Raw genomic sequence first — 15,077 nt, 5'->3', positions numbered from 1 at the left:
TGTAAACATGTAAAGTGAAGGAGGGAGGAGGAAGGATATGTGGCAGGGTAATACCAAAAGGGAAATACCAAAAGGGCAATACCATGGAATTCTTAGATCAGGTCTACAAACTTTCAATTGGATGTTTTTTAGGGTTATGTTGTGTGCAGCAGAAATTTTCGGAATAATGTGTAATACTTTTGTTAAGTCATTGCTGATTAGGCTATGTGATGTACAGGGTTGACAATTTTACAAAACAAGAAAGGAGAGATTGTATTTTTCTGATAAGCTTTAAATTAACATTGAACTGACCCTGTCATTAAGAAAGGAGGAAAAGCTTGATTTATTTTTTGGTATGAGACAAAAGCATAGGGCTCAGATTTGTTGGGTTTTGCCAGATCCAGAAGAAGATACACTTTATTAATCCCACACACATGCACAAACATGCAAAGACACACTCATGCATTGGGGAAATTAGTCCTCTGCATTTCACCCATCTGGTGCAGGACACAATGCAGAGCAGAGCAGTGGGCTGCCAGGTACGGCGCCCGGGGAGCAGATGTTGGGGGAGTAAGGTGCCTTGCTCAGGGGCACTAGACAGGGTAGGGAGAAGAGTCTTTTTGAACTTTGGACAGGTCCGGGTTCGTTACACCATCCAGGCAAGTTTCAGCCGAAACTCCGAGGAGACGAACCGTGGAGTCAAACCAGCATCGAACCAGAGACCCCTTCTCTGCCAGTAGTCCAAGTTTTCTGCCACTAGTCCACCGCCTCTCAAACCAAACCAGACCTCTAAATAGCAATGTCTTACTTGGTGTTTTTGTCATACATTTGTGTTTTTTCCAAGTGGTGGATTTCCTCCCAGTGTGGGACTGTGTTGTGTGGCACCAGAAAATAATTCCACGACAGAATCTTTGCTGTGCCTCTAGGGCCCAAAGTGTGTGCCAGTAGAATGCCTGCTCTTCCTCAATTAATTCACTCCATACTGAAATCGCTCAGAAGAAGGGAAAAACAAGCTTTCTTATCTTGTACTCCCTTACTTTTTGTTTAACTTTCTTCAGAAAGATGCAGCACATATGTTTTCCAGCATGTTGTTGTGAAAGATGCTCATATCCATATGGTAACACCTGAAGTTGTTGTTGTTGTTTTCCCTTGTTTTTCTTTCCTTCCTTCACTGCGGTGTTACTTCATCTGGAATGAATAAGAAGGTGAACATAATGAACACTTTTCTCTCATTTTCTTACCTCTTCCAGGGTAATTATAAATAGAAACCTTGATAAAGATTAAAGAGGCCTTTAATTTATTAATGTCACTAATTAATTAAGTCAGAAATTCAGAAGCGAGCACGACAAAAGCGACATGAAAAGAAGCGACTCCCGTGATGGACCTGATAAGTGTGTTTCGCTATTGATCTATGTATTCTCTTTGCTCTATGAAGTTTTTTCCCATCGCTCTCACTCGGTGCTGCACTTATGTTACATTCAATCCCTTGTGCCTGTGAATGACTGTTTGAAGCACTCATTATTGTGCTGAAATTATATGCTGAAGATGGTAGAGGACGGGCGGAGAGTTAGGGTAATAAAGCCGTTAATTCCAGTGTAGCCCTGCACAAATAATGACCTCATTATGGTGGTCTTTCTGCTGCTGTCATTATACAATTATGTTGACAGCTGTTGCTTTACTAGATGCCAAGCATCATGGGACCTCACATTTAGAGTATATGTGCTTGTTTACCATTAGTACAATATTTCAAGTGTAGTTCAATACCGTTAAGAGGAAGAAAAATATTGATTTGAATCGTGATAGGGATCCTATCTCTGGGGATATTTCATATAGTTCTTGTTAGGGCTGCACAATATATAGTTTTAGCATTGTCTCCACGGTGTGAGGATTTTCAGCAGCCATATCGCAGGATGTGCAAAGTCAAGTGAGGCAAATGTCGTGCTGCACCCTTTTTACTGCATGATACAAAAGGAAATCTGGCACAGTTCTCATTTTAAATGACTAATCTACAAGAGAAGTCTATCTGAATGAGCATAATTTATTCTGATTTAAGGGTTCAGAGTTTTCAGCGTTTGAGTTTGATGCCGGTGATTGACATGCAGCCTCTGAATGCACAATGAGCCATCAATCACAATCATTCTTGATCAGCTTATGAAATTACCAAAAATGACACAGAAACAAGAGAAAAACAGAAAAAGGTTTTTGTCTCAAAAAGTAAAGCAACATCCGTTCTCTTGAAATATTCCTGTTATTGAATGGATGATGTTGGTGAAATTCCTGTGTTTTTTGGCACTACAATATACTGTGCATCACAGAAAATGTAATTGTAGATGTGTGAGAATTTTCCCATAATCAATGAAAGCAGAGTCAAGTGACCTGAAGATGGAGAACAGATCTTGACATGACAAAAAAATGAGTACCAAGCACATCCTCACATCCTGCTGAGGTACATTGCTTTACATGGATTATTAAACTCCCGCTTGACATGTTCGCCTTATCAATTTGCAGATAAGTCAGAAAATCCCTTTTTAAATGAAGGGTTAGGTTTTTTTTACCCCCGTTGAATGTCAAACATTACACAGAATCAGTATTTCATTGTGATAATAAAGTATTATGTTCAACACTAAGTCTGAAGCAAAATGATGAAGATATTGATCAGTGATTAATAAAAGCAAGCGTTCAGCTCAAGAAGTCTTCGTCTCGATTTTCAACTGAACAAGTTGTGATGTGAAGTGAAATTCAGGGGCAGGAAGAGAAGCTTTGAAAGAGCTGAGACATAGACACACAAGTAAATTCATATTTGCTGTGTTCATGGTTACTAATCTTTTATTCAAGACGACAAGTATTTTTCTGTTTTTATCTTGCACACGCGGCATCAATAAGCAGTAGAGACTGAAGAATATTTATAACATGACTATTTTGGTCCAAACGTTTACCAGCCACTGTGACATGTATTCTCCTTAGATTTACTCACCAAACACAAAATCGACCTACATTAGCAGGTTGATCAGCATCATCGGTTAAGTAAATACATCGATTTGCGAAACGTGCCTCGACATGTTGGGAAGGTGGCTGCGCATGGACTCACCTGAAGAGCAAGCTGAAAGAAAAACAAATTCCTACGATCATCTAGCATAGGTCACCCATAGAGGGACTGCAGTCCGGACCCAGATGCTGTTCTATGCAGACCCAGAGCTGTTATTACAGTTTGACGGAGTGTTTTTATTATAGGCTGTAAAGTTGGAGAAAGCTTTATGTTCAATTAATATTGCAAATCACACCTTTACTGTCTTCAGCTGCATTTAGCATGGTCCAATTATGATAAATAATAAAATAATAAATATTGGGCCATTATAATTAGTCTGGTCAGTGTTTTATTTGGGCTTTCACAAAACCTTTTTCTAACTTTTCAAATTATATTATCATGTGAAGGTCACAATGATCTCTTAAACAATTTTTTTCCCATAACTAAAAAGTTTATATGCTAGCTCTGACAACATTTTAATTTAACAGTATGAAACAAAGAAGATGACGCTAAAGGGCCTTTAACATGCATTTAAACATGTAAACACACATGCACCACGCTTTTGTGACAGGTACACAAAAAGGCCAGTGTTATGGTGACTTCTGCCTGCCTGCTGAGAACTGCATTGTGGGAGCATGCACCGCTAAAGCATATACTACTAGTGTAATAAGTTGTGCTTGCCTGCCTATGGTAGTAAAACATGCAAAATATATTTTTTTTGTTGATGGTCCACCTGGCCACTGATGTGCCAGCTAACCCTTCTTGGTCAGTCCAGCTATTGGTTGACAATGTGTTGTGCGATAGAAAGTGCTCAAGACTATGAGCACTGCACAAACACAAAGTAAACAGTGTAAAACATTACATTAAAGGTCTTTCATGTTATGAGAAGTGTGAATTTATTTGGGGGGTCCTCTGTGAAACTCCCGCAGGCCGCCAAAGTCTAGGCGATCACTTGGAAACTGACATTTCCTGCAACAAGAAGCAGAAGCATACAACCTGAGATTTAACTTTCATACCTCACAGACATAAAACCCTTGACCTTATAAATCAGTTTCCAGGTATAACAGTCTTTCAGCTGGTTCTGTGATTCTTCACCAGTATGTTTGATATATTGCTTCTCTCTTTTCTGCCCTGTGATACAATCCTGCAGCCTAAGATGTACTAGTCATAGGACAAGTGGTGTCACTAGAGTCAAGTGGTTATGTCTAAATTGTGTATTTGTATGGAGAGAACATGGTGCAGTTCAGAAACATTATGCAGCTGCCACACCGTCAACTCATGAACTAAAGAAACACATTTGTGGCCATATAGTGAACAAAGTTGTCTAATGTCATTGTGAGAGGATGAGCATCATAAATGCCGCAAACGATAAAGGATTACATGCATGGAAATAAATGAAACTTGTAAGCCATAAGTTTTGTGCTTTAGAAAAATCCCTTTTTGAATAAGTGAAAGTAGCACAAGGTTGTTATGAAATCAAAGCAATATTAATGGTTATGCTCTGCTTTATTTATCTGCTCCAGCCTTTGTCTCCTCCAACCTGGATGACCTAAATCGTATCTAGTCCTAGTCTTACTTCTCCTCTTCACCCATTCAGAACGGTGTCAATGGTGGAGAAATACACAATTAATAACTCTCTTTCAGCAAAGCTATGAACTAATTGGTGCTTTTTTTGTTGCTGAAATTATGGTGTATATTCATTGCTTGTTTAAATTGGACACACTGCTTCGTCTCATCAATATGGCAGCCCACCTTGACGTCAACAATTCGTTTTTGAACTGCTGTTTGGAAACTTAGAGTTTGGCATTTTGACCAAACATTTAAAAACCAGAAGTAACCATATGGATGGATAGTCGACAATCATCCATTTTTCTGTAAATGGGATCATAGTTTACAAACTGAAAATCTATCTGTATTTAAGAGTACTTGAACTATGACTAGGCATGGGACCCGAAACTCTGTTGCGATTTGGTCCGAATCCAAAATGCCAAGTACTGGTTACCCGTAAAAGAAATAGAATTATCGGTTCCTAAACTGCAAGGATGCTGCTGTATCTGCCAGGACTTGCATACCTGACTACATCACGTACCACGCAAACATTTGTTTATACGACTGTGATGTTTGGTTAATTTAAACACCAGAATTTTCCAGGCAAAAAGTTTCAACATTGCCTTAAAACATCTTACTTACTAATTTACACAGTTGGGTTGGACACATTGAGCATGTCTGATAAGGCTCGGAGATGAGTTGCGTGGCTTTACTTTTGTATGTTACCTACCACAAGGCTTTACCACTGCTACCCCGGTGTAACATGAAGCACAGCTACTGTGCATCGGTTCAGTCTAATAAAGATATTTTTGTTATCTAAACATTTGACCTCTTTTTTTTTACCATTTTGGAATCGAAATGGTGAATTGATAATAAGAACCAGAAGCGATAAGCGGAAAAACTATCGATACAATTTATACGATACCCAACCCTAACCATGAGACCATGACATTCTTAGGAAAATGTTTACTCAATGGAGATGCTTTCTACTGGTCTTTTGAGAGAATACAGGTTTTAGACACTTATGCATTGACTTCACTTTCTGGATCCTGATTCAGTCTGTTTTTATCTGGAGAATTACTTTCAGAGGTATTGTGCTGTAGAGGATATAATTTGATATGGGGCAAAACTAAAGATGAGTTGTACACTATAGACAGAATGAGGATATTAACTTTATTACCATTCACCAGACTTTCTCCATAATACATTTTCCTTTGCATATTATACATTTTTTTATATATTTAAAATTTGTAACTCTTATTAGATAGAGAAACCAATAATTAATTAATAGGATATTTTGACCTTTATTATTAAAATGCAATGTCAGTGTCTATGGCAGCTTTAATGAGTTAGGACATGTCAGTGCAAAACACATCTATTAATCATCCCATGTATATAAAAAAAAAAAGGTTCAAAGAGGAGGCCAGCATGGTATTCACCAATGTAGCAGGCCCTTATTTTTGCTCTGTTTTGAACGAGTGGTACACTTCGATTGTCGGTGACTCAGTACGATCAGTCACAACACTTAAGGTCTCTCTCCCCCACTGTCTTGTTTTTGTTCTTCTTTCACAGGACACACAAAGAGGTAAAGAGCAGTGCAGCAGCACAGAGGTGGGCAAAGACAAACAAAGACACAAACGGTGAACCAGCAGGACAGGAATTGTAACAGTGAATAGGAACGACGTCATGCAACAATAAACAGAAAGTCAGAGAGACACATTGTGACACAAAGAGCTTAAGTACACAGAGGGAGAGACAGATCGAGGTAGGGAGACGGCGAGTCAGACAGACGGAGGGACATCATTCCCGTCTGTCTCTCTACAGAACGCAGCTACCATGACACTCTAATCAGATTGTGGGAATGTCGGACAGCTACCTTCAGGGCTGATGTAGTGTGTTCAGGTGGAAGGAAAGGCTACATCTGTCCATGCAATCATTGGCATTATTTGTTCAGGCACACATCGTCATTCTGCTGCCACTGGTGTTGCTTTGATCCATAAACGTGAGGCGTCATATTTGCTTAGACATCAGGTGCCTCAAAAGCCCCGCTGACATTTTTGGTTGACCTGGTAGAGTCCAGCACAGATGCACAACACCTGGTTTGTATCTGAGTCAGACATGCAGCACTGGCATTTCTATTTGTGGAGCTGCACAAAGTTCAATTTAGCATGACTAAATGAATGAACTGAATAGGCTTTGATCAAATTCATAAAAGTTCCCATCACACTTTTGCCTGAAGGAAATCATAATTAATGCATGCTCTACAGACTACAACATTTTTTTAGTTTGAACAGCCTTGATCGAAGCCATCAAATTACTGTCACGCAAGTAAATTGTCTTTTTGTGACCTCCTGCGATGTACCAGCTTCCATCACCTTCACAGGTCAAAGTAAATCATTTTACTGACTTGCTAAGAGTGGTGATGCATTCTTTTTTATTGGATGACCTTTATTCCAAAAACTTTTCAGTACTTTTAAAATAATTAATATTCACCCCAACATAGAGAAGATATATCTTTACAAAATATTGAAACATGAGACTGAGGAATATTTGGTCCAGGTAATACTCCACTTTACAAATAAATACATTTCTAGAGTGTATTAATGTGTCTCTAGCTTACATAATTAACATCTGATTGAGATCGTATCACTACAGAAACATTTTTTCTGCAAATTCATAGAGAAATGTTAACAATGAACCTGGAGGGGTTTCATCATACAGCGAGACAATGACCCAATACAACAAAATAACTTCATCTGTGGGGAAAGGTGACTGGCCAAGTCAATCCCAGGACTTTAACCCAGCAGAGCATGAGTTTCAGCTGAGGTGGAGACTGAAGGGAAAAAGCCTTCGGACAAAACAGAAACTGAATCAGGCTGTGGAAAACGGTTGGAAAAGTGTCAGAAGTGTCGGACAAAGACAAAGGGATTTGCACTACTGACCCAATAGTTGTCAAGGGGACAGTTTGAGGCAGGTCTATGAATGTTCTTCATTTAAATATTTTTCTGGTGAACCAACGTAAAGTAAGTGTTTGTCATACTGCTTTAATTATCAAGTGTCCTTGAGCGGTAAAAAGAACATGATTTCTACGATTATAGTCATAAATCAACTGACAAACATCAGTGTCTGTCCTTTTTATCAAACATTTATTTTTTAATCTTGGCTGTTATGCCTTCAACTGCTGTATTTCTATTTTCTGAAGTTAAAGGAAAATGAAAGTGCCCCAGAGAGTCTGGCCTATCTCCCAAAGCTAGATTAGGGCCTAATCCCTTATTTAACACGTCTTTTTTTGTAAAACATCAAATAGAAGAGTGATTTAGTTTGTCGACTTGTATCTGATATCCAAGTCACAGGTTCCTTGTTTCTGAGAAGACAGCAGCCCCCATGGTGTTTATTTGTTAATGACATTTTCCTTCCATTCACCTGATGCTCCTGTTGCCAAAGCAACAAGCAGCAGTGAATACCAGATGACACAGGTCTCTTGTCTGCTTTTTGTTACACTCGTTTTGGTCAGAATATGCATTGGTTTTAAATAAAATAAAAAAAAACAGTAAGATGTCTCAGAGAGCCACTTGAGTCATCTGGTTCTTTTTTACATTAAAAATCATGTTCTTTTCCAAATGCTGCACAAAGAGCGACAAAATGTACCATATTATTTCAAAATTATGTTTTTTTTCAGCAGCTGCAGATTATCATGTCTATGGACTGAGATGTTGATTGTTGAGGTTTTCATGAATCCTGCAACAGACTGATGAGTACAACTTGGGACATGACCTTTCTAAATCAGAAATAACTCTTTGATTGCAGAACTCTGAACAAATCTGTCGCCTAGACTGCCACCTCATAATCCTTTTCACTGATAGCCTCAGAAAGGATGTCCTCCCTTCATGTACACTAACCCCCTGACATCTTTATTTCCTTGCTTTTTTGTGCAATCTAAGAAAGGATATATTCTAAGGCCATAAAAGGCTCTGAGGTTCACTTTTTTCTCTTGCAAGATTTTTATTTACCTTTTTTTTTTTTTTTTGCAGATATCATAAGTTGTAGGCTACTAAACGACAATACTATCCTCATCTGGCCTTATTCTTTATATTATCTTGTAAATGTTGCCACATCTCTGCATTTGTTGTCTCCTGTCCAATTGTCCCACGTTGCCATAGCAGCAAATGTTTTCCTCTCCTCTGTAGACTCTATCTCCATAGCTGTTGCTGCTAAACTAAGTGAAGAATTAGCTCAATAATAGAAAAAAATGCAGTTTTAGTTTGATTGTGTAAATGTACTGCACTCATCCCAGTGGGTGCCATTGATGTCTTTGACAGCATGTACTCTACAGCCACTTGACTGCTCTGCTCTGGTTAGCTAGTGATTAGCTTCCCCGTGGATCCACCCTTCCCCAGACTTGGTGTGAAGGGTGATTTTAAAGAGTCGCCAGCTAAACATCACTCTCATTCACTCAAAATAGTTCTCTCCCACATGGAAATGGTGCTGTGAACCCTTCCAGCCCCTTTTTCTCCTGTTCGAATGGCAATGAGACATGGATATCTAACTTGTTGTGTGAATGAGAGATTTAGGGCTTGTTTTTTTATGTGTTACAGCAGTGGGCCAGTGGCAAAAGACAAAGGTCAACATACCTGTCTTTTCAATGTGACTTTGACACTTTTCTGAACGGAAGCAAAGTTGGACCAACCTGATGTGTCCTCATGCAACATTACAATGTGAGCTATGACTTGAGCTATGCTGAGAGAGACTGAATATTAAGCGTTTTCCACCTCTACACTAGTTTGTTGCTTTTGATTGTCACTGTTGTGAGTGTGGTGTTTTCTATACAGCTTTAGCACCAACAGACATGTTCATATGACAGATTTGTGCCCATTGACGCAAGCTTTTGTAATATTTATATTGTGGCAAGTTTCGATATTGTCTTACCAAACATTAACAAGTAAAATTATTTTTAACAGTGGCACAAATGGCTTCAGTGTGTTTACTGTGCTACCTCTGTCCCGTGTGTTCACTTCTAAACAAGACAAGTCTATTTATACGGCATCAAATAATAATTGAAGTAATCTCAGGGCACTTTTAATGTAGAGCAGCAGCATTGTATTTACAATACAAAGACTTTTGTTGTGACGCACAAGCTTGGCCTAATTATTCATTAACCATGATGGCATGCAAATTCAGTACAAAGCTCTTTTATTTATTTGATTAATCTTACAATAAGGTCACGTTTTAAGTCGTCTCCTGTATTCAAAATTGCATGCATTCATGTAGCTGTTGACTTTTAGCAACATCTTGGCATACCTGCGATAAAGACTAATTATTTACTGCAAGAGACCAGCACAGTTCACAGAGCTGTAATTGGAAACTCTATTGAAGCTGTAAATACAGCACCCTCTTCTTCGCTGTCACTGGGGGGATTTCTGCTTCCCCACATTTGGCCTACGACAGACATTATTCACCGGGCTTATTGTCAAGTAGAGGCTCAGACACACAAACGGTCCCAAAACTAGCAATGAAAAATAACAAGAGGAAATGAGATGGCAATAGAAAAGAAGACATTTAGTTTCATGCACAAGTTCAGTTCATGCTGCACTGCCTGGCTTACAGCAGTGCAAGGTCGATAGAACATCAGCAACTGCCGCTGAGGAACGGTCAGCAACACATCTTGTTTACGACGTCGTGAAAGTAAATGGATTTGTTTGGATCTGCACCTAATTTGAAATGCAGTAATGAAGCAGTCTGTTACAATGCTGCTGCCAGCCCTCAAACGCCATCCAACAATAGAGAGGGTTCTCGCTTGGGTTTTGATTATATAGTCCGCACTATATTATTGGAGGACAAATTGCATCACAATTCTCAGAGCAGTTCTCTTTTATTAAGCACAAAATGCTACTGTGCACAAAGTCGGTGGTGGTGTGAGGCTTGAAGTCTCTCATGGTACTTTTTTGTGTGAGAGCTTTTCTGATTTAAATGCAGAAATGAAAGACATTTAACAGACCCAGGTATAGTTTATGTTGGTTTTAGCCTAACAAGTTTTTAACTGCGTGGTCTTAGTGGAATCATTATAATTTGGAGTACAATCCAAATGGAGGTAAATGTAGTCACTACAGGGAACAATTACCACCATTGCTGCAGATAACTGCTCTTAAATATGTGTTGTTTTGCTTGTGGAAGCTGAAAAAGGCAAATGATTTACCACTGTAATAGTTTTTATCATTTTCAACTAAGGTATAATTGGACTGTCATTACATACATTAAATTTAATCCAAACCTTATTCTTACATTCATTAAGTATCAGCTTCAACTGCAAAATATATTTTTTTATTTCATGTGGACATAAATGTAATGATGCTAATTAAACCATACATTTAGCATTGATTCTCTTTCTCTTTCCTGCAGGTTAACAGGATTTACCATCCCTCCACCTGTTACCAGTTCTGGTAACATTTTTTCACTGAGGCTTACCAGTGACTTTGCAGTAAGCGCTCATGGATTTAAGGCAGCTTATGAAGGTAAGGAAAACATTATTTTCTGCTCTTTGTCTTTAAATGTCATTAGGAATATAGGAAATATTACATATTGAATTTAGGTTTGAGAATATGATCAGTACGGATCCTCATAAACTCTTCCATTTAGAAAAAGTCAGCTGGGTGAAGTGGACACCATTAATTCTTAAGAGAGGGACGTGTGATCACACTTACTCCACCTGATTTCCTGCAGGACTCCTTCCACTGTTGAGTTATGGAAACATAAGGGACCTCAATTAAACAAATGAATCTCGTATTTTCCAAATTAGCATCCCTCCCCCCAACGTCCTGAACCTTTTCTGTGACTCCAGAGGTGAATGTGAAATTGCATGGCAGATGGCGATGGGAATTAGTTGAACTAATGGATGTACCAAGTTATCTGAGTTGAAGCAGAGCGGGGTGCATTGTGGAGCTTTCTAAACATGAACTATCCTTCTGTGAACATCTCATTCACCCCTACTCTTTTCCCCTCTCCTTCCACATGTAAACTCCAACTCTAACCTTAGTTCTTGGTTGGATGGTTTGTGTTTTGTCTGTGCTCTCCTTTTATCTCATTTCATCCTCCTCCTCCTCCTGCCTCTGATCCATTGGCTGCTTGTCTGCACCTTTCTTTATTATTTCTATACTTTCTGTTCCCTAACCTTCTCCAGCTCTAACAGGGTGACCCCATCCTCTAAGCTTGCTCCTCCTCCCTTGCACAATGTCCTTTTCTATCCCACCTTTACCCCCCTCATCTCCCCACCTGCCCCAGACCTGGCTAGTCCAGGACCTCTCCCCCCTCCATCTGTCCATCTGTGTTATTTCTCTCTCTTTCTCTTGTTCTGTTTCTCCCTCTCTTCTATCCACTTCTCCCTCTCCCTCTCTCAGTCTCCAGTGGATGCCTAGGTTGAATTACATCTTGTTTTTCTGCCTCCATCTTTTGCCTGTTTCATCATCGACAGATTTTCATGCAGATTTTGATCACATTTTGTTGTATATGACAAAAAATTGCCATTTCTCAGTACTGAGGAGTAATGACAACAGTGGAGAATATTTTCCAATAAGGACATATGGAGTGTCACACTGTTTATTTAGTGACCATCTACTTGTTGCTCTGTGGTCACATTTAATGCGTGGGAGCTGTATGGATTAAGGATCGTAGCCAAGGCAGTGATATTGTAATATGTAGACCATAACATATACAGCTCAGTTTGTTATGACTGTTACTCATTCTTTAGTACCCTGGTGTTACTACACGGTATACAGCGCACAGCATAAATATTTGAACAATAAGTAGCATGCTATTGCTTACTTGAGACCTCTACAGGCGTGTCCCTAGATGTCTTGGTAGGATGGTGCTATCAATTTTAAAACAGTGTGTTGCATAGTATTGTATAAAATGTGAATGTAAAACCCTACACAGAATGAAATTGAGGTGCAATTTAAGTAAAGGTGTCTGTGAAAAAGTGAGTTGATCCCTGTCATTGTCATCTAAATTAAAAAAATAATTGAATTTTGCATTTAGAGTATAATAGAGTAATTGTGTTAGTTACAGGTGTATATTAAAACGGGTAAGGGTTAATCAGAAAACATGTAGATTCTTAAAATCAATATTACATAAAAGGATTATTTTCTTTCTTTTCTCTATTGTTATTTATATCCTTTTCACACATTTGAGGCCGTGGGAAAACGGAGGAGATAAAAACGGCCTTTTCTTGTGCTACTTTAATTTTAAGAGGATTAACTGCAAGACAGCAAAGTGAAAACAAAATGTTCCATGGAACTGTCGATTCAGTTTTATTTTTATCTTGTTTACTGGATTTCACTCCAACATGATTCTGTGGAAAATACAAGGTCAAGGAAAAATGGGATCTTCATCCGTTTTTCCAGACTAAGCATCATCGGAGCGATGGGTTAAGTCTATTGTGGCAGTGATACCTACACTTATAATGTAAAACAATGTGGAAGTAATCCAAAGTTTTGTTATCTGTATTGAACTTCATTTTAAAAGTAATGCTCCCAACTCAGCCCACCAGCCTCACAATCATCATAAATTTCCATTGTTTATCTTGACAAACCCTTATGACAGACGCATATGAATCGTAAACACATTCCTCGTTCCTATCCATAACATACTCATTTGCAAACCATTGTAACTCACTGCCATCGCTGTATATTTGTCATCCTTGTTATGCTGATGTCGTTAGCTACATCGTACACATGAATATGTATGTGCCGCTCATTCTCATGACTGAAAACGTGTGATTCTTGTAGACTCTCAGAGATGATTGAGTCAGGGCTAGAATTAAGTGGATTTGAATCTGCATACATGCTAAGGACACAGTGAAGGACGCGTCCAGATGGAAGGAAATTTGTGGACGGCCTGTCAATCCTTTGCTAAGTATGTTTGAAAGAAATCCAGCTCCAACTTTTCTGAATTTCATTCCTGATTAGTGCCGACTTTCCTGCACTGTCACGACGCCAACAGCGTGATCTTGCAACCTTAAGCATGGCCTAAAAGGTTTCTGCTGCATTTATTAAGGAGCTGAGAGATGAGGGCTTTTCTACAACACAGCCAAACAATAGCTAAGAGTGGCAAGGGATCGAGATAGGCTGCAGCTACCCTGTACATATTTCGAGCTCAGAGTACTGCTATCTGCTTGCCCTTTGTTGAAGGTTGTGTATTTGTAACAAACACATTCCTTTCTAAAACCTGTCACACTGCCATTTCAACCTGCCCTTTCTATGGAAGAGTCTTAGAAGACAGCTGACCTGAAAAAATAATTTCGTCTCTTCTCACCAAATCATTTCATTTGTCCCTCTGTGGTGATGCAGATGGTCCACTGAGCTGGAAAAGCACTTATTCGTACATGTACGTGCGTGCTTGCGTGTGAGCATTGACATGTTGTTTACCCACTTGTCGGTGCAGTCAATACTCTTATTTCTTTATTTTTATGCCTGCATGAAAAATCTAGCTCAGCAGCCACTCAAGCAGTCCGCTAAGAAGCCAGACAGGCAGTCTACACAGGAGGCTCCTGTGGGGAAAGTGTGCTGCTCGTGTGCTCACAAACACTGCCACTCCGTCAAAACTCCCATCTTCTTCAAAGGGCTACAGAGTCATTAGATATACAGGCGAAATAAATAGCTCAGCCCCAGAGAAATCTCGCACCCAACTACCTCATTTACTAGTTCATAAAACTTACTCGTTACCACGGTTGTGGGGGATAATGCAAGACAGTCTCTCTTCTCCTCTCTGAATGCAACTTAAGGTGAAAAATGCAGATGACAGCCTAACTGGCTGTGTTTATGCCCTGTAAGCATTCAGTTCACATTGCTGAATTTACTCAGGGTTTCACCTTGTAAAACACCCAGTAACAACATTATGTTGTTTGTATTGAGTTTTCTTTAGCGTTCCAAATAACATTGTGTATTTTGTTAAGCACCATATGTGTTGTTTTCAACCCAGCTTTATTTTGAAGATGAGGTGATTCTTTGTGAGATTAAGTACTCCACAGTACCCACTGTTGTTTGCATCTCTTTACCCACCCCGAGGTGAAGTTTGTACAGGATTTCATTTGGTTTAGCTTCAGCCCAGCCCCTGGTGCTTAGTAGCAGCTGTTTTCCCAAGGTTCAGTTTTATCAACACTTTATTTAAGGTCCTCTAGACAGCAACAGTTGTTAGCTCAGGGCTAACACTGTGTCTAAAACACTTGATTTCTTGAGGGGCTTCTTCAAAGCCTCATAAAAGCAAAACTCCTGATTCAAGTGTAGGCTGTTGTTCAAAGTACTACTTTTTCCACACATTTGCAGCTACTGTATAGTTGAAATTGAAGTACAGTATTTTAGTTTGCATAAAACGAGAGGCCTTATCTTTAGCAACTGCTTCAAGTAGCTGCAACTATTAAATGTGATTAAAGTAATTCAGACGATTTCCCGTGAATTAATTCCTGGACCATGTCTGTCTGAGACACAAGTTATCACTTTCCATACACCAAAGGGCAATGAGTCAGTGCTGCTATAAT

The 15,077-nt window shown here is 39.2% G+C and overlaps 1 protein-coding gene across 2 annotated transcripts in view; it reads left to right on the top strand.

Annotated features, from left to right (window-relative positions):
• LOC133013799 (CUB and sushi domain-containing protein 3-like) overlaps positions 1–15,077 on the top strand; it is a 212,376-nt gene that overhangs the window by 22,086 nt on the left and 175,213 nt on the right. For both annotated transcript variants that reach the window (XM_061080848.1, XM_061080847.1), the window contains exon 3: positions 10,949–11,061. In XM_061080848.1, coding sequence (XP_060936831.1) covers positions 10,949–11,061 — 113 coding nt within the window. The remainder of the gene's footprint in view (positions 1–10,948; positions 11,062–15,077) is intronic.

Source organism: Limanda limanda, chromosome 11, assembly GCF_963576545.1.
Source record: "Limanda limanda chromosome 11, fLimLim1.1, whole genome shotgun sequence".
Classification (NCBI taxonomy): domain Eukaryota; kingdom Metazoa; phylum Chordata; class Actinopteri; order Pleuronectiformes; family Pleuronectidae; genus Limanda; species Limanda limanda.
The sequence above is the reverse complement of the archived record's forward strand: the minus strand, read 5'-3'. Positions and strand labels throughout refer to the sequence as shown.